This window comes from Poecilia formosa, unplaced genomic scaffold (assembly GCF_000485575.1).
Source record: "Poecilia formosa unplaced genomic scaffold, Poecilia_formosa-5.1.2 Scaffold462, whole genome shotgun sequence".
Classification (NCBI taxonomy): domain Eukaryota; kingdom Metazoa; phylum Chordata; class Actinopteri; order Cyprinodontiformes; family Poeciliidae; genus Poecilia; species Poecilia formosa.
In genome coordinates, this window is record NW_006800401.1 from 174,275 (window position 1) to 193,258 (window position 18,984).

At 38.3% G+C, this 18,984-nt stretch overlaps 1 protein-coding gene across 2 annotated transcripts in view; it reads left to right on the plus strand.

Annotated features, from left to right (window-relative positions):
* The window catches only part of syngr1b (synaptogyrin 1b), a 24,258-nt gene extending 5,278 nt beyond the window's left edge, over positions 1-18,980 (plus strand). Inside the window, exons 2-4 of one of the 2 annotated variants that reach the window (XM_007577973.2) lie at positions 10,044-10,281; positions 12,365-12,510; positions 13,463-15,414. In XM_007577973.2, the coding sequence (XP_007578035.1) occupies positions 10,044-10,281; positions 12,365-12,510; positions 13,463-13,564 (486 nt within the window). In that variant the 3' untranslated portion in view covers positions 13,565-15,414. The other variant, XM_007577971.2, reaches the window with a different exon arrangement.
* Positions 18,981-18,984: the final 4 nt, after the last annotated feature.

Genomic DNA, 18,984 nt, shown 5'->3' on the forward strand with positions numbered 1-18,984 from the left:
GTCCTTTCAGTTGTTTGGTCGTACTGTGAATACATACCCACTTGGATCTGCTGTTATTAGTCAGGCATCCACATAATTTCAGCTGTTAGTCATGAATAACACAGCAACAATCAGTTTGGTGTGAATCTGGAGTCACTGAACATTTAGGAATGTAGCGGGTCGATGTCAATAACACCCTAAACGTCTGTGAGTGATATGGATCAGAGCCAGTTATTACCAACTTTTGTGGTGAACCTAAATGCATCCTTTACCCAATAGACACATATGCAATTACACTTACTGTTTTCAGTTTGTCAGTGCCTGTTGGACAAGCTTATCTTGCCATAGATCCGTTTGCACCTGACAACAAAGCAATAAATCTGAATCTCATTTAGCATGTGATAATTATAGTTTGACTTGTAAAGACACATCCAGCTCATGAGACTAAAAAACCAAAAATAAAATGCAATGTAAAGAATGGAATTAGCATAAAATATTCTCACCCAGGTTGAAAAAAACCCACACTTTTAAATCTCCCTTTTTGTGTTTCCACAAACAGGAAAAAAAGGTTTTTGTTAATCTTAATGTCTGAGTGTAGAAATGTCTAACTCAGGTTTAATCAGCCTAACTTATTTAGAGATCGAACCAGAAATGATCACATACATCCAGAGACATTCAAAAACTGTGAAATACTGATTCCTTTCACGGTTTTGAAAGTTTGCCTGAGTTCACGTGAACCAAGCAAGCGTTGTGGCATTTATATTGATGTGTACCTTGGTGTAGTATTTTCTGAAAATGAACCCTCACAAGCTGCGTTTCTATTGATCAATTAGTTGCTCGATTTGACATTTTAAAAATAGATTCACTTAACGGAAACACAGCAATGTTGGAAAAAAACTCCAGTTTTTCGATAAAAAGTGTTGGTGCTAGCATGAATAAGTTGGTTTATTTAGCAAAACTGTAAAGGAAACACTTTTTCAATAACCAGATGTTGCTACTGGCGCAAACCACAACAAAAGAAAACAACAGGAAGTAGTCAGAGGACTACGGCATGGCATGTTCTTTAGTGATTTGAAGAAACATATTCACATGTGATTTTAACTGCGTTTCTTATTTTGTTTTTAGACATTAGCGGAATAAATAATGTTTATTTTTCTACCTCTCTGTGTTCTTCAGATTACATAAACATGGCCACATTATTTGGTGTTGTTGATCACAAACGATCTTTGACATCTTTGTTAAGAAGCGCTGAAATGGTGCATTTAAATTTGATAATGTTCTGCATTAGGTTGCCCAACACCACAGGCTTGTTTAGGCTGATTTTTGATAAGTTTGTGCTCCAAAGGCAACATACAATAGTAAAATCAAGTAGCTAAAAGGAGAAAAAGAAGGAGTTGTTCCACAGATAATACTGTATTATCTCTCTTGAGTAATTACCATGTAACATTTGCTCAGTAAAGATTAAGCACAACAAAGAATAGGATGCTTATTATCAAATGTAGATTGATTAACATGCACTTAAGAGTTGTAAGTGCATTAGTGAAGTAACTGATGGATTACACAACACTTAAAGACTGGCATACATTGTGTTTGTATGAAAAACTAGCCTTGATTTCAAAGAGATTCCAAGATTCAAAGTTGAACAAGAAGGGAAGCACAAGTTCCTCGCCATCTGTCCAGATATGCCCTTCATATTCGGCTTTAAACACATCTACCAGAAAACAATTACTGCTTTCACAAAACGCCTAGGATTAACCACTCTGACTTTCTAAAAAAAAAAAAAAAAAGATGTGTTAAATCAACCCTGCAGTCCGAAATGCAGATTTTTTTTTTCTGACCAGAAAGAGGTTTTGCTTTCGCTTACATTAAGTGAAGTTAAAATAAAAGTAAGGCTTTCAGTGTGACACAATGCGTGGTGTGAAAAGTGACTCAATGCAGTGGATGTGAGGTCATGTGAGCTGGTGGGTCCTGGACTTGTCATTATGTGTGTGTCTGTCTCATTGTGTCCCCTTGATACTGCGGCGGCTCTCCTTGAATTATATTTTGACATGGCCTCCTGTCTCTGCCGCTCTCATTACGCAAGCTGCTGCTGCCATGGCGACAGCAGGTATCCCCAGCCCAGGACAACGCTCTGCAGCATCCAATAATGTAGAAGCTGCACAAACACACATACAGGGAATGTAAATCAGTAGCCAACTAGCTACTGCTGTAATTTCTCAGTATTTTTTGTATTTAGTGCCATGAAAACAAAAATCTTAAAAAAATTTTGTGAAACTTTTGGTTTTGCTGGTGAATGGAAAAAAGTGTATTTTTTTTATCTTCTGAGTCTTTGTTTTTTCCCTGAAACACGACAAGAATAGGGTTAAGAAAATATTGCACAATAATTGAAACTTTCTTAAAGTAGAAAATATTCAAACAAATATTACATAATATCAGTTTTGGGACAGTTTCACCAGTTTACTTGCACATGTTAACAAATCATTTCGTACCTACAGCTCTGAAACAAATGAAGAGCCCAGTGCACTGAACCCCATTGAAAACCTCCTGGTTATTCCACCAAATATTGATTTCTGAGCACTTCCTGAGTTACAACATTAGCATGTTGTTTCTAAATGAATACAAAGTTGTTTTCTTTGCATTATTTGATGCATCTGTTTCATTAGTTTGACCATTTCTCATTTTCTGCAAATAAATACCAAATGTTTGCTTGGACTTTCATAGACATGATGTCAGTAGTTCATAGAATAAAAGAACAATGTTCATTTTACTCAAACATACACCTATAAAAAGTAAAATCAGAGAAACTGATCATTTTCAGTGGTTTCTTTAGTTTTTCCAGAGCTGTATGTATATAACCATTAGGAATTAATTTATTGAATTGGTAGACTTGTATTTTGATAAATCATTGAAATAAGAAGCCATATTATTGACCATATCTTGTGGTAAGCTGTTTTTGTCACGGTCCCATAATTAGATTGGCCTCTGGTTTTGTAAATTGTCTTGACTGTGTGAAAAAAAAGCTCCTCAATATATTGCAGCATTAACTTAAATCACTCATGACAGACTGGCCTGTTTGACTTTTATACTTAGAAACAAGTTAATCTGTAAATAAAAAAAATCTTACACAGAAATGTAGTCAAAACCAAGGAACAGTAGAAAAGGAAAGTTGCATGCATGCACTGAGCCATGCATGCGCACAGTTTCACAAGCATGTCCACACATGCATGGACGCACAGTCGCAGCAGTCAGCCTCCTTTAAGAGGAATTTGTATGTGACCCTCCAGTGGTCACAAGATCAGAAGCCCGCATGCTTTTTCTTCACCTCCTAAAGCCTTGTGATCTGTCTACAGATCAGGGCGGGATCCACTTTCCAAATACACAAAAACACAGTCACACACTCAGAGCCATACCTAACTGTCATTAACCAAGTGAAGAAAGTGAAGGTGTCAGATGATTTTTAGTTGTGTTTTTTTTTTACACCCCTGCTGAACAGCAAACCAGTTAAAAGTAGAAGTGAAAATCTTGACATTATACCTCAGTAAATCCTCTGCCCTTGTGCCCTTTCATTACATCTACAAGGTTCAGAGTGTGTTTATGGGAAGACCTAACCATTCATGGGTAACACATGGCGCAGTGGTAGCTCAGCTGATTTGATTCTTTATCTAGGGCCATTTACTGCATGTGTTCCCACTTCTTTCTCTCTGCCCTTCTTCCTGTCAAGCTACTGTCAAATACAGGCCACTAGAAAACCTTCAGCTTTCAAAAAGGAAAGCTCTGAACATTCATTCAGGTCAGCATTTGTAAGGTGAGACATTGCTGTTGGGCAACAAGGCCTGGATCGTCATCTCCACACTAATTCATGCCAAAGGTGTTCTGTCAGGTTGAGGACAGGACTCGGTACAGGCCAGTCAAGTTCCTCCTGACCAAACTCAAACATAAATGTGTGACTGATGAACACTCAAGTTGGAACAGGAAGGGGCCAACCTGAAACTGTTTCTACAAAGTTAGGGGCAAGGAATTGTCCAATTTGTATCCTTGTATGCCTGAATCATGGGGGGTTTGTTTCAATCGACTTAAGGGACAAGCCCAAGTCCTGAGAAACAGCTAACCTGGTAAAAACCAGTCACTTTCCTTTGCACAGAGAGTCAAGAGCATCAGCTACTGAGAAACAACTTCTTGCAGGAGGCATGGACTCTATTGAAGTTTTAAATGATCAGATCTAATTTTACCCTGTCGCTATCGTTTGGCCGTGATGCAGCAGTTCGATGAAGCTTACTGGATATTGCGTGCGCTGTAAGCAACTCCATGGGGACTATGGCCACTACTCTTTTATTGCCTACCAGAATAATATGTCTTACCTATTCCTATTGTTCCAATTTTAATCACCTAATATTTTAAAAGAATGGCCGATACAGACTAAATGGCTTTGTTCACTGCCATTGCCAAATCATAACCCTATATAGACAGACTACAATTCTAAGACAGCATGGAAAATAAATGTTGTCATTCACAACTTTGTCTGTTCACTGATTGGCCCAGTTCAAATTCAACCATTTTAAACAAGCTCAATGGGAAAAATCCCAGACAGAGCACTGAAGGGACATGAAAATCAACCAGGCCAGACAACTGCTAAGCCCAAACTCATCCATTGGATTGCCAGACAGAGGCATGATCCAGGGAACGCATCTCTGCATTCCAGTGGCAACTCGATGATGTGTACCATTGCTCTTGGTGATGTAAGACTTGGATGCAAGCACCCACTCATGGAAACCCATTTCATTAAGATCTCAAGGCACTGTTCTTGACTTAATCTGAAGCCTGCTTTAAGTCTGGTGTGCGCAGACAGCTTTTGATCTATTTGCACTTTGTTCTTCATCATCTGCTGACCCTGGTCTGTGAATTTACTTTGCCTATCAGTTCTTGACTTATCGTACAAGTTTAATGAGCTTCTGAGATCAGCTCAGTCCTTCACAAATTTCAGCTGAAGCAGTCCTAATCACTAAATGCTTCACTTTACACCCCTATGGCCATGGAAGTAAACTGAACACATGAATTCAGTGATTCAAGACTTCTGGCAATATAGCCCATGGTCTAGTACCTACAAACTAGACCATAAATAAAACAATCGTTATCTGATAAGAATATTTGTGGGTCTTATGGATGTGTTAATGGAGCAGGTAGAGAAAGTAAGAATTAGGAAATTGAAGGAATGTAGAGAGCAGGGAGTCCCTGGTGATGAGCTTATCTGCTGGAGGAATTACTCAAGGGACTAGCCGAAAAACTAAAGTGTGTCACTACACTAGTTGCCCTCCAGGTCTGACTGTCCTCGATAAGAGAACTGAACTAACTTCTTTAGCATCCTACTCAAAAACCACAAAACATATATTTGAGCGTGTTCAATTTTTTTTAAAAGTTGAAAACAATCTACAGTCATCATTTGTCAAATGTTGTTGTGGGGTGATCATGTAAAATGTGACTTGAACTCAACCAAAATGTCAGTTTCTCGATTGTTGACGCTTCTTTTGACTAATTTTTTAACTTTTATTTAGAATACAAAAATGTAGCCATTGTCACCGTGTGAACTAAAACAGCAAAGAGATAATATATCAAAAATATCCTTTGTGTCTAATTAATCATTTTGTGCACCGTTTTCATATCAGTCCTTGTGACCAAAACCTGAATCAGTTCATTTAGATGAGGGAAATGAGGGGAGCAGAAAATGAAAAGGGCACCGAGTGCTTTAGTTTATCCACTCATGTGATCCCAATCAGCCGCGTTGTCAGGTTTTTCATATAAAAGACAACTGTAAAATCTCCAAGTTTTAAACAACACTCTTTCCTATTTTGCATATGTATGAGTACAACAAAACTGCATTTTCTTGTTAAATGTTGTTGCTATGGGTTAAGAAGACAGGACGAAAGGAGAAAGGAATGGACAAATAAAGTTTTGATGGTTGCTTCCGGTTCAGATGCCACATTTGTTGTGATTCCTGCAGAGACGATCCCGTCTCACTTTGAACAAAATCAGCTATCCAAACCAACTGTTTTATTGTAACTTTCGTTCTCTGAAGAGAGGTTGCACACATGATCATTCCTACAGTAACTCCACCAGGAAAAATGTAGATAAACTCCATGTTTGTTTCCAGCTGTATGTAGTCTATCTTGTTGTCCAGCGGATGAACATTAGCAGGAAAAAGATGTGGTTTAATTGCTTTATACAGGTCAACTTTAGGCCAGTCTTGGCTTATTGCATCTGCGGTCCAGCCTCTGTCTTCAATCAAAACCACTGTGTGCATCTTTACTGTTTGAACTGCTGCCCCCTCCTCCATAGCCCCTGTTACATCCCATACTGTAAAATCTAACAAAAACAGATCGTTTTTGTTAGATTTTCTTGGAGTTGGAGAGGCTACGCTAACTAGCATGTCACCATTTTGAAAATTCTAAAGCCTCTAAATTCTTCCTTGATTCCACATTGAAATAAAAGTGAAGTTTCTGTTAAAAAATATATTGTTTTCAAATAATTTCTTTCCGAAACATTGCTCAAGTGTTTTAGAGTAGTAATTTTTACTTAAAAGCATTAGCCTCCGCTACCTAAAGTAGATAGCCTTTGCATTAGCATGAACAAACAGTTCCTGCTTTTATGAAGTCCAATCCACTTTACTTCTTTGTCAAATCTTAAGTTTCTTATCAACATAATGATGTTTAGTGAGTTAATTATATTAATTCGCTTTATACTGTGGATATATTTGTCCAAATATATCCAAAATATCTCAAAAAATATGTCCTAGCTAGCAAGCAAACAAGCTTGTGTATAAGTGGCACAGTTAGCAATGTTTGAGGTTGAAATCTTCAAATTGTTTTTGTAAATTGACTATTTTTTGGTTTGTTTGTTTTTTGAGTTTTCTCCAATCCCTCTGACATCATGCGACGTCCTGAATAGTGTGGGAGGAGGAGGGAAACATATTAGTGCTTGTGACTTTGTGTTTTCTGTCTGTGTCTGTGTGAAGCAGTGGACGCGTGCGATTTAGCTGCATGGATCTGTGTGACGAAGCGCACTCATTCTTCTCAAGAATGCTTGTGGGCAGAGGCGAGGCCAGTAACAAGGGGCGATGGGAGAAAACGAAGTGGGGGAGGGAGGGAAGGACGGAGCCATGATGCAGGCGTGCTAAAAATAGCACCACCTCCATATCCCTCCTGCCTCCACAATCCCTGCATTCTTTCCGCAATCTCTTCATCCTCTCCGTCCCTAATGAAGAAGACATTATGTAGATTCAGGTGTCAGTTTCATCCTCCAAACAGCGAGAGCAGGGCGGGGTGAGGGAGTTTCAGCGAGAGCGATGAAGATACGGAGGGAAACGTACTCACTGACTAACTCTTCCAGTCCCCGATTGTATTGAAATTATTGGAAATATATTCCGTCTTTCTTCAGTCAACCTGGAATACACAAGAAAGCATTTTCCAAATGGGCTGCACAGTGGTGCAGTTGGTAGAGCTGTTGCCTTGCAGCAAGAAGGTTCTGGGTTCAATTCCCAACCCTGGTCTTTCTGCTTGGAGTTTGCATGTTCTCCCTGTGCATGTGTGGGTTTTCTCTGGGTACTCTGGTTTCCTCCCACAGTCCAAAAACATGAGGTCAGGTTAATTGGCCTTTCCAAATTGCCCCTACATGTGAGTGTGTGTCTGCATGGTTGTTTGTCTCTGTGACAGACTGGCAACCTGTCCAGGGTGTACCCTGCCTCTCACCTGGAACAATAGCTGGAGATAGGCACATGTGTGGTATGTAAACTTCTGGTTTCAACTGTATTGTGTGCTTTGACTCAGCTCAACTCTATACACAGTATAGAGTTGACAATGTAGCTGTTTTTACATGATGTCAAAAGTGTAGAGGAATATATACATATGATATATAAATTTGGTTGTTGGCTATAACAGTATATCGGATACCGATATCAGCCCAAATTTTCACATCAGTGCATCTTTAGTGTTTCACCTTAGAGATGTTGACACATTTCACGTTGCAGTTCGTCCTCAAACACTGAGTAGATGTGAAACATCATCATGCGCTACAGTGATGTCACCACATCTAGAAGTCACTTTGATGTTTTTCTCTAGAAATGCTTTTTGGATCCTGTCTCTCTCTCTCTCTCCCTGCCCAAGTCCCATCTAATACCAGAATAAAAGCCACTCGTGCCTCAGAATGAATTAATAATGAACTGTTTGCCTGTGGACCCGTTCAAAACTCCAAACCCTGTGCTCAGCTTGGTTTTGATGGAGCTTATGAGAGGATGAGCTCTCGGTGTCTGTGCTGAAATGAGTGTCTTGTGTGATTTTTTTTTCTCCTTTTGTTTCGCTGTCATTCTCCACTCATACACCGACACACCAGCTGAATAAATGGAGCCACTCACCAACCTCAAGGTTCACTTCCAACCTTCTGTCTCTGCTTCACACTCCCGGTCGCATTCACGAGTCCATCGCTCATCTCAGGAAAGTCCACAAACATTCTCTTTCACGCGGACGCATCGAGTTCCCAGGAGGATTTGACAGCTGGATGGAGTTTGTCTGATCTGCTTTTATCAACAGGAGTATGAGTCTGACTGCTAAAAAATAAATAAATAAATAAATAAAATGAAATAAAAAAATAAAGCTGGGTTGTGGGATCCTGTTTGTTTGTATGTGTGGTGTCATATTGACAAGGGCGTTTCTGCGACGCTGCGCTGTGGAAGTGAGCAGAGAGGGGGGATTAGATGGTATCTTAGTAACCTGCTCTTGGTATTGACTCCATTTTGTAGCCTGTTGTATCATCTGTCCTTTTGGGAAATGGGGAAAAAAAAAAGGAGAGAGAGAGGCGAGAAAAGGAGATGCAGGAAGAGTTATGGAAGAAACATTGTCGTTTTATTTACTTTTCAGGAGCAAAGAGGGGGAAAAATCATCAGAAAATAAGTCTGTTGCTTTTTTTTTTTTTTTTTCCTCCAATGCACTTAGCCTCATACTGCAGGCAAATTGATGCAGCAGACACAGTGGGATGCTATTTATCATTGGAAATGCACTGGCAGCATTACAGACAATAGCAGGAGTGCTTTGTTTATCTAGCTTTATGTTTTTTCTCGCATTTAAAATGTGTGTAAATCGTAGAACTCGCTGAAAATAACTACTTTCAGCTCTGAAAATAAGGAAACGCATCACTTTCTATCTGTGGTAAAACTGGTGGCAGGAGAATGAATGAGTCAAATTTTCCTACAAAATTAATAAAAGACAATATTTTCCCATTACACAATCCAGTTATGTCCAAAATGTATGACTGTTCTCTTCATGTGGTTCATTTCAATACAGTTTGATCCGGGTTTTAATCTAATTATAAGTAGCTACAATAAAATGCCGTCATATTAAGTTGTTCACTTGTTCAAATAATGTCTATTTATGGGAAGCAACCGATTTAGTCTGTCTTGGTTTGTTAGTTGTTAAATATAACCTGTGATGAACTCTTGAGCAAGCATGAGGTGACAGTGGAGAGGAACAACTCCCTTTTATTCATTTTCCCTGAGTAAAATACGATGAAAACTTTACTTTTTAAAGTCAAACCTTTATAGATTTTATAAATTCCAGCTCTCGAAAATGAAGAATGAAGAAATGAAAACACAGTTTTATTTTTATTTCCAAGACTTTGAAAAAACAATCTGTCTCAAAAAGAAGATGAATATACTGTTTTAAATTACTTGTTGTTTGATGATGGAGACGAAAGCAGCAAATAGTTTGGAACCTAATGATAAATCAAGAATGAACTAAAAAAAAAAAATTTTTTTCCCAATTCCTTTTATTTTGTTGCAGAAATCCATTGTAGGTATTGTCTAAAAATTGATTTTTTTAAAATATAATACGACTTTTTTTATGTTTTATGATTAAAAACAGTGCACAAAGTACTAGTCCTTATTATTTTAGGTCCAGTTTTTTAAGTGTTTTTAATTCTGACACCTGACTTCCTGCTCATAGCTCATTTTTTTCCTCTCTGTACGTCTCCTGGTTTTTATCTCTACGTTTCCCTGATAGCTTTTCTTGTCTCTTATTCTTCAGCTCTTCTCCATCGTGATCTTCGGCTGCATCGCCAACGAGGGCTACATCAACCGGCCCAACGAAGTGGAGGAGTACTGCATCTTCAACCGCAACCAGAACGCCTGTAACTACGGCGTGTTCATGGGCTCCATGGCCTTTCTCTGCTGCGTCGCCTTCCTGGCCCTGGACGTCTACTTCCCTCAGATCAGCAGCGTTAAAGACCGGAAGAAGGCCGTGCTGGCTGACATCGGGATTTCAGGTAAAGACACACTTCTTCTTCTTCCCAACAGATGAGCTTTAGCCTCCATTTTGTCATGTTGCTATCCCAGACTTAACAGGAAAATGGATGGCGCTAAATACAGGGCATTGCTTTACAGAAAACCCAAAACATACAGCCAGAAATTAAATAAAACAACTTAGATCAAAGTATATTCTTTTTTTTTTTTTAATGGCCGACTCAAAGTCCAGACCGAAATTCAATTTAGAGTCTGTGTCAAAGCTTAAAAGATGCCTCAATAGGTGCATCCAAAGAATAATAAGGAAATATGTTAGAAGTTTCATAAATATTAATACATTTTATTACTTAGTATTTTAATACAAAAATAACAAAAACAAATCTAATTTCTCTTCTGCTTCTCAGTTATGCAACACTTGCTTTCGGTCTATTGGGAAAAATCATAAAATTCAATACAGTTGTAATGTGAAAAAATGTGAAAAAAATCCTATTTACATAAACAGAAATTTACATAAATTTGCTAAATTAAAAAATGTTTTGTTTAATGCTGTTTTTCACATATTTCACAGCTCTATTACAGTCAAAAGTAAAATACATTTTACCTTTTACTATTTTCATACAAACATAAAAACTAAATCAAAATTTCCTCAATCATGCAACACTTTTCATCGTTCTATTGGGAAAAATGATCAAACTTATTAAAGTTGATTGTAACAAACTGTGAAAAAAAGATGAAGGCACTCTATTTACATAAATAGAAATGTACTAAACTAAAACATTTTTTTAATCCTCTTTTTTTTACATTTTATTTCTTAGCTCTGTTTGTCACTTACTGCTAAACTTATGCAAAAAAAAGTCAGAGCTCGAATCAGACCTCTTCTTTTGATTACCTTCGTGTTTGCATTTTTGTTTCGATTAAAAAGAACTGTTTTCCTTCTGTGCATTTCTTGCTGATCGCCGTAGTAACGCGTTATTTCACAGCGGCGAGCGTCTTTGGCGCAGCGTTTGTTTTTAAAGTGTGATCACAGAGGAGGGGAATGAAAGCGGTTGTTAAGCAGACAGCTTCTCCTCTGGTGCTAACAAGTCTCTGCGATGAGCTTCACTGTGTCAGACAGTCTGCCTCCCTGCTGCACTGCTTCTGCCCCCAACCTGACAAGATTGTCAAGCACAGAGGCTTTTTAATGAGGTACTTCCTGTCACAGACAATACTGCCTTTTGCTTTTTTTTTTTCCTGTGTGCACACACACACACACACACACACACACATTCACACACACTCTCTTTCTCTTTGTCACCATATGTTTCCATGAAAGTTGGCAAATTAGTAAAACCAAAGAACTGCTGGAAGTCTGATCAGATGTTTCTGAATTTCTTGAGCTTGGCGATCTTGACTCGAGTATCATAAGCTTTGCTCAACCCTTGGTTAAACGTTTTGTTTGACAGATTGATTCCACGGTGTCCACAATTCTTAAAAACTTCTTAAACAGTCTTAAATCATACTTATCCAAAATTAAGACCTTAAAATGTTTAAATTCATAAAAAGAAAATGCAAGTAGTCTTGATCACCGGTCTTATATTTTGTCTTGTTTATTTTGCGTAGTTTTATGGGGTTTTTTTCTTGCGGGATATTTCTGTCAAACAAACCTTTGAGTCGCACGCAGACAACCTCTGAGACTTGAGGAGTTTGAGGTTACCGCTAACTAGCTGGTAACTAGCTGGTAACTAGCTGGTAACTAGCTGGTAACTAGCTAGCTTTTTTGCCTCTATCATTAAGTGTAAATTCATCGCCAGTTTGTAGAACTGCCAAAAGCTTTTTGTTATATAAAATATGAAGTTTTTTTTCTGATGTGATACAGCTCTTAAATTTAATTCGTAATGGCCTTGAAAAAATCTTCAATGTGAATTGGTGAGACCAGCAGAAACCCCGGGATTCAGTCTCAGAGATTTGTACATCAAGAGAATCAAAATGAATTTGTCTTGTTTATAGCAAATGGCTCTCCATAATGGTGCATCAACCAAACGAGTTAATGATAATTGGAAAGATCCTGTTGACACTTTGTTCAGGGTCTGAACTCCTTTCTTTGTTTCTGTTTTCTCGTCCTTACAGCGTTTTGGTCGTTCATGTGGTTTGTGGGTTTCTGCTTTTTGGCCAATCAGTGGCAGGTGAGCAAGCAAGAGGACAACCCCCTGAGAGAGGGAGGCGACGCTGCTCGGGCGGCCATCACCTTCTCCTTTTTCTCAATCTTCACCTGGGTAAGAGCTTCATTTTGCTCTCATTAGTCCACAGATTATAGGACACTGAGGCATGAGCAGCCACAGAGCACCTGAAGACCAGACACACTGGTGGAAGCGTGATGTTACACGGGAAAGCTTAGCAAAATCCTACGTTTAATTTAAGAGTATTTAATCGGCCTGAATCAACTACATCAATTCAAGGGTGTTTTTACACCTGACAGTCAGGTAGACTCAGTTTGATTGCAACATTGTGTCAAGCAATCCAAAGCAATTGAAAAACCTGTTCCCCCCTTCACCTGTGGAGGCGCTGCATCAAAAGAAAACAACACAAAAACCTCTGAAGAAGACATGAGGGCACCGACCTTCTTCATACAATGTATTTCCATTAGGAAAAACAAACCTGTGAATAAGTTTTGACACACTGTGAAAGCCTGCTTCCAGTAGGGACGTGTGAATAGATGACATTCATTTTCTAAGTGAGAGATTTAATTCATGTAACTAAACCATAAAAAAAAGCAGAAAATACTTTCTGTAAAACTTAATTAGCAAAAATGGTGAGATATTTCAGGCTACACTTACAGGTGCCTTCTCTTGTCTTTCCCATCTTATAGAATAAATTGCTTTTTTATTATTATTATTTAAGACAGTCTTCAGTTACATTTGTTTCATGGTGATTGTCAAAGTTACCAATCATTTTGAAACTGGCAGTCTTGTTGAAAACAATTATTATTTCCTAACATATTTAATTTGAAATAATCTCAAAATAAAAGTTGGATTTTTCTCCTTTTTTTCCCCAGCGTGAAATTAAGATACTGCAACAATACAATAATTTATTTGAAAACATTTTACACATCCTTGCCAAGTTGTAGTTAGCCATTAGCTTCTTCTTGTTTTGATGCGTGTCGCCCAGACGTCCGTCGTAAATGTGAACATTAATGACCTCACCAGAGTGCGGCTGTCTCTCCAACAGGGCGCTCAGACTCTCTTCTCTATGGAGAAACTAAAGAACGTGTCGTTTGAAGAGGAGTACACCAAGCTGTTCCCCCCTCAGCCACATCAACCTTTTGTCTGACTCTGCTCTGTCTCCCATGCCTGCTACCTGAACCCTCTGCAGCTGCTCACACACACCCCTGTCATGTTTTAGTGGCTGAACGTGTTTAGAGGAAGTGAATGTGTGAAAATCTGAATCCTGACTCGGGCTCGTTTTAATAACAATTCTAGCAACTGATAAACCTGCATGTGTGACTGTTAAGCTAGTGGTCCAAAGTAACAAAGGCTGTTCGTTTCTTGACGTTATTAATGCACAGTAACATTTTGTCTTTTAATCAAAGACAAAATAAAAAATATTCGGCTCCGTCTCTCCGGTTTTCGACGGAAGCGTTAAGCGATTTAGGAAGTCGGTGGATTACCTTCAGCTTTCAGATGAGGTACTTCAGGGTTGAATGAGCAACAGGACATGATTTATTGATCAAGGAGGCTTTGGTGTGTTTCGCTCCCCTCAGGCAAATCTATGGATCTCTATTTTTTAGCATTTCTTTTTTTAAATAAAGCTATCTTTTCCAGAGTTTAGAGATATTGAAGTGCCATGCTCATCTTTCTTTACCTGCACCACCTGACGGAGGTATTCATACTTCCAGAACCTGATGTGTCAACATGTTATTATATCCAATAACTTTAGTGTACCTTGTTGGAATTTTTAGTAGTGCATAATTAAATAGCTAATTAAATATTCTTAAAGGTTTGCAGGTGTAACTCTAGTGAAAGGTGGGGTAGAATGTTAATGTGTGTCAGCTTTGAGACTTTATTTAATGTAAAATTTCAAAATTATGTATGTATTTCTTCTAAAATACATCTAAGTATGTGCACTGAAAAAAGATAACAACGTTCTCTGCTGAATTAAGTTTGTCAAACTTACCTTATTTATGCTTATTTAACATGCCAACTGGATAAACATAATATTTAGTTGGATGAACTTAATTTAAGTACTTGCAACAAATTAATTCAGTTTATTTAAGGTGGGTCACCGGGTTTTGCAGATCAAACATTATTAATACTAGCGACTTAGGAAGTCTTGTATGCAGTTTGTTTTACTCTTTCATGGAGATTCATATGGATGCTGTGTTGCTAGCAGTTTTTTAGAGGCTGTCTAGTTTGATTTAAAAGGCAACAACACTTTCATTGGATATGTATTAGATGTATATGGATTGTTTTGCCTTAGCAACACACAGACACACTTCTCGATTGCATCAAGATAGTAGACCGAAGTAGAATTGAGGTTTCGTGTCTCCCTAGCTGCGTTTCCATTGCCCTCAAAATTGTGCAAATCAGAATTATGAAAATAAATTCACTCACAATTTTGAAAAAACTTGAGATTTTTTTATCATGCTAGGATGAGGCAGGGGGTGGGGGGTTCAGCCGTACCAAGATTGATGTGTTTCGCACAATTGTGAAACACATCAACAGAGTCACATGTTCAACAAACCGGCTGTAACTACAGGCGAAAAATGTGAAGAAGACGACAGGAAGTGGGAGGATGATGGCATGGCACGTTTTTCAACAACTTATCATGTGAACAAACTTATTCCCATGTGATTTTAATTATGTTAATTAGCAAATGCACCACAATTGCAAAATTGTGTTAATTTGACATCAGCTGAATATGGACAAACTTTTCCGTACCTTCGCAAAGGAAACGCAGCTAATGACGAGCTCAACCAGATGTCACCTGCTTTGACTGACTAAATGGCTTCCCAAGGTTTCCGGCAAACTAATCAGTGTTTTCTTCCTGCTCTTTTTCTCTTCTCTTCCAAATGCTTCACTTAACACCACTGCTTCGAACTCTTGTCTCCTCGCCGTTTGATCGCGCCCCTTGCACCCTTGCTTGCTCTTCCACCTTCCATCTATCTCCGTCGTCCGTTTTCCCCAAAGGTGGGCCAATCGTTCCTCGCCTTCCAGAGATACAAGCTGGGGGCCGACTCCGCCCTCTTCTCCCACGAATACACCGACCCCAGCCAGGATGCGGCCGGAGCACCCTACACGTCCTTTGGAGGGGACGACTTGGAGAGCCCGGGCGGCGGAGGTGGCCAAACCAACAGCGACGGGCCCTTCGATGGCTCCGGAGGCTACCAGCGCCAAGACTACTGAGACGTCGAGGTTTAGATGTGCTTTGGGCTTGAGATGTTGTTGCCCAAACAAAAAAAGGAGAGAAAAATTCTAATTTGAATGAATATTTTTGTTGTTTTCTGTCACTGAAAACCACTGCCTCAAACCGACCCTGGCTACGGGTCTCTAATAATCGGAGTTCACGCAGTTCTGATGGGCTGTTTTAGACCGATGTTTGACACAACGGCTGAAAGTTGACATGGTAACTCAGACACGTGGGTTAAGATCTGTAACATATTGTCTCAAAGAATTAATATTGTGAGAGAACCATATTCTCTACCTTTTGTAGAAAATATGTAGAGATCTATAGAGATTTTCTAGCAAACGTAGAAACTATGACACCAATGAGAGGAACAGTTTGTACCAATTACTTTTTCTGACTTTATTGTGTTGCTTGAAGCTCTCTCCATGTTTGGATTTATCTCTAGAATATGTTAGCACGTATTAGCGCCCCTGGTCAAGATGCTTTAAAAAGCCTTAAAATAAGTCACTAACTCCAAGATGCACTTGTGTTTGTTGCATATTGGCAACCGTGGAGTACTGGTTTTTCTGCCTCCCTTACTGTCATGGTTGCTGTGCATGGTGGTAAAATGGAGTTGGGATTAACCTTTTGTTCCTATTTTAAACCTTTTAATTGTTACTCTGACGGTAGACACGGCCAAGTCCAAACTGGAATCTGACAGTGAATCTGAGAAGGATGTTAAAATTAGGGTGATGGCAGAGAATCTGTCCGACCTCAAGCCGTGGAGCTCATCGTCAGAGATTAACTGTCATAATATCAGCAGAAATATGCAAAAATGTCATCAGCAATTACAAGAGGGGTGAGTCCAGCAATGCCATTCAAAGTTCGCTGATTATTAAGGAGGGTACGAATAATTTTTGACAATTGACACATAAACAAAGACAGATAATTCATATTTTTCGAAAGTCGTACTCCTTTTGTAATGTATGATCTTTTTAAGGAAACTTTTCTGTTTTCTTTCCTATCAGGAACAAACCTTTAAGTTGAATGTAGAACGATTATGGCTAATTATTGGCGTAACTGTACTTCTTTAAATAAGAAGAGTGACATTAATTTTCCTTTCATCAATGGCAAGTTTTCTTTGCGTTTACACCCGAAAGGCAGGGCTGAGACTCTTCGCAGAATTACATTTAATAGTCCAATTATAGTTTATATTATTTATTTATTGAATAACACTTTGAATTAGGGGTTTTAGAATGTGACAGCCGTAAACAAAGAGTTGAAACTGGATAATTTCTCTCACTTGCTCATTTGTTGTTGCCAGTCAGGTATAGTGTATGGTGTTTCAAAACAGACTTAGCAGAGTTCAAGAAAAAAAAGTGGATTTATTTAAAGATTTATTTAAAAGCACCTTCAGAAACCTGCTAATTACTTGTTGACATTTATTTGCAAATGGTGGCGAGGTGATGAAAAGTGAGGAAAAGCTCAGAAAAAGAAGCAGAAATGATTAAACTAAATCATCAGCATTGATGTGTGAAACTATGAAAAACATTTCTTCAGCTGCACCGCACTACACTTTACATTTAGACGTGGTGGCTTTCTTGCTTATGTTACTATGACTATTATTATTATTATTATTATTATTATGTAGAACTAGTATTTTAGAAGCATTGTTGTCATTTTATAAATTGGCTCAAATCTTTGATGAATTAAACTACAAAAAACAACAAAAACAAGTGATGAGAAACAAACTGAGAATTGCAGTGGCTCTTGGGGGACCCCTGCTGGCTGGAGGCCTTAAGCAGCAATGATTTGCTCATGTCCCTTCCTGTTTGCCCAAGGAAACAGGAAATAGTGTTTTCCTAACTTAAAGTTCCCATGTTCCCAAGGAATTAAGTATAAAATGACCAAAGGAAAGGTTAGGGTTCAAATAAGTGTGGTACTGGTAATTTTGTACATATATAAAAAGAATTGAAGGAATTTAATTTTCTCTTCTGAATAATTATACCCATAAAAGGCTGTTTTTTCCCATTTTGTCTGAGATGATACTACTTTAAAAAAAATTTATTTATTTCAGGGCTTTTTAAACATTTTTTTACCAGGGGTTCCAATGGATGTGAAGGCACTGCGGTCGTGGTTTACACTTTGGAGACAAATGTGATGTGAACAGGTGTGGTAAAATGTTTTGAAATACATGAATTAGTTGGATAAAAATGGTTTGGAAATGGAGGGAACTATACAGAGATTGTGTAGTTATAGGGAAATTATCACCCTTTCAAAACCAATACTTCTGATCACATTGTTTTCTGCACAGTCAGCTCAGTAACGAAAATCACTGTTAGCTCTATAAACTCCCACATCCAGAGCAGGTAATAAATTAAGAGTAGATTGATTTTTAATGAGATACGGTTTATTGCAGGAAAAAGCATATCTGGTATCTAATAACAGTGTATTTACGCGTGTGTGTGTGTGTGTGTGTGTGTTGTGTGTATGCGTGTTTATTGCAATGTTTTGTTTCCCTGATACTTGTCTGTGAGACAGATTTTTTTGTTTTCTGTTTGGTTTTTTTTGTTCAATTGTTGCCTTAGTGCTGACTGCCAAGCAAAGTGCAACCATCAAAGGTGACACACACTTGTATGCCCGACGTCCCAACTTACACTTTTCTCTCCTAACCTTTCCCCACTAAAGTTCATTTTCTGCGGCTTTGGTCTCGGAGGGAACAAAACCGAGTGAACAAAACCAAGCTTTAGTCAAAATGATGCTGCAGTATCAATGCCACACATGTCGACGTTATCAAAAGAACTCTTCATCTCGGTTTTGTTTCAACAAAAGGATTCAACCATGAACCTCCTGAGTACTTATGAACACGCATTGTTCTATTTTCTTCTACAGTAATGTACACCTATCTCTCTCTATAAATATATACATATGTGTAAAGCGATAATTCAGTGTTCGACAGAGAGATTCTGCTTTATTTTAGGGCATTACGCTAGTTATGTATAATAAAGAAAAAGTAATCATGAAAAGACAAGATAAAGAAATTCTATTGTCTGTTGAGTGTTATTGTGATAAGATATATATGACGGGGCTGTCTATGCCTCGTCTTTTATGTTGCTTTTGAGATAGGGAGATGTTTTTATTTTTGGGATAACAATACAATAACTACTAAAATAAACAAAAAGAGAGAAAAATTCTAAAGTATATTTACCCACATTGTACTTTATACCTCTGTGTAGTCGTAGAAATGTGTGATGTTTTCTCTGTGAGATTTGTTAAACAAGGCAAGGTACGGCTTAAGAACAACAGTGTGTGTTTTTGATGTATCTGATTTCAGTCATAAAAATAAAGAAAATTCTGATAAACATGTC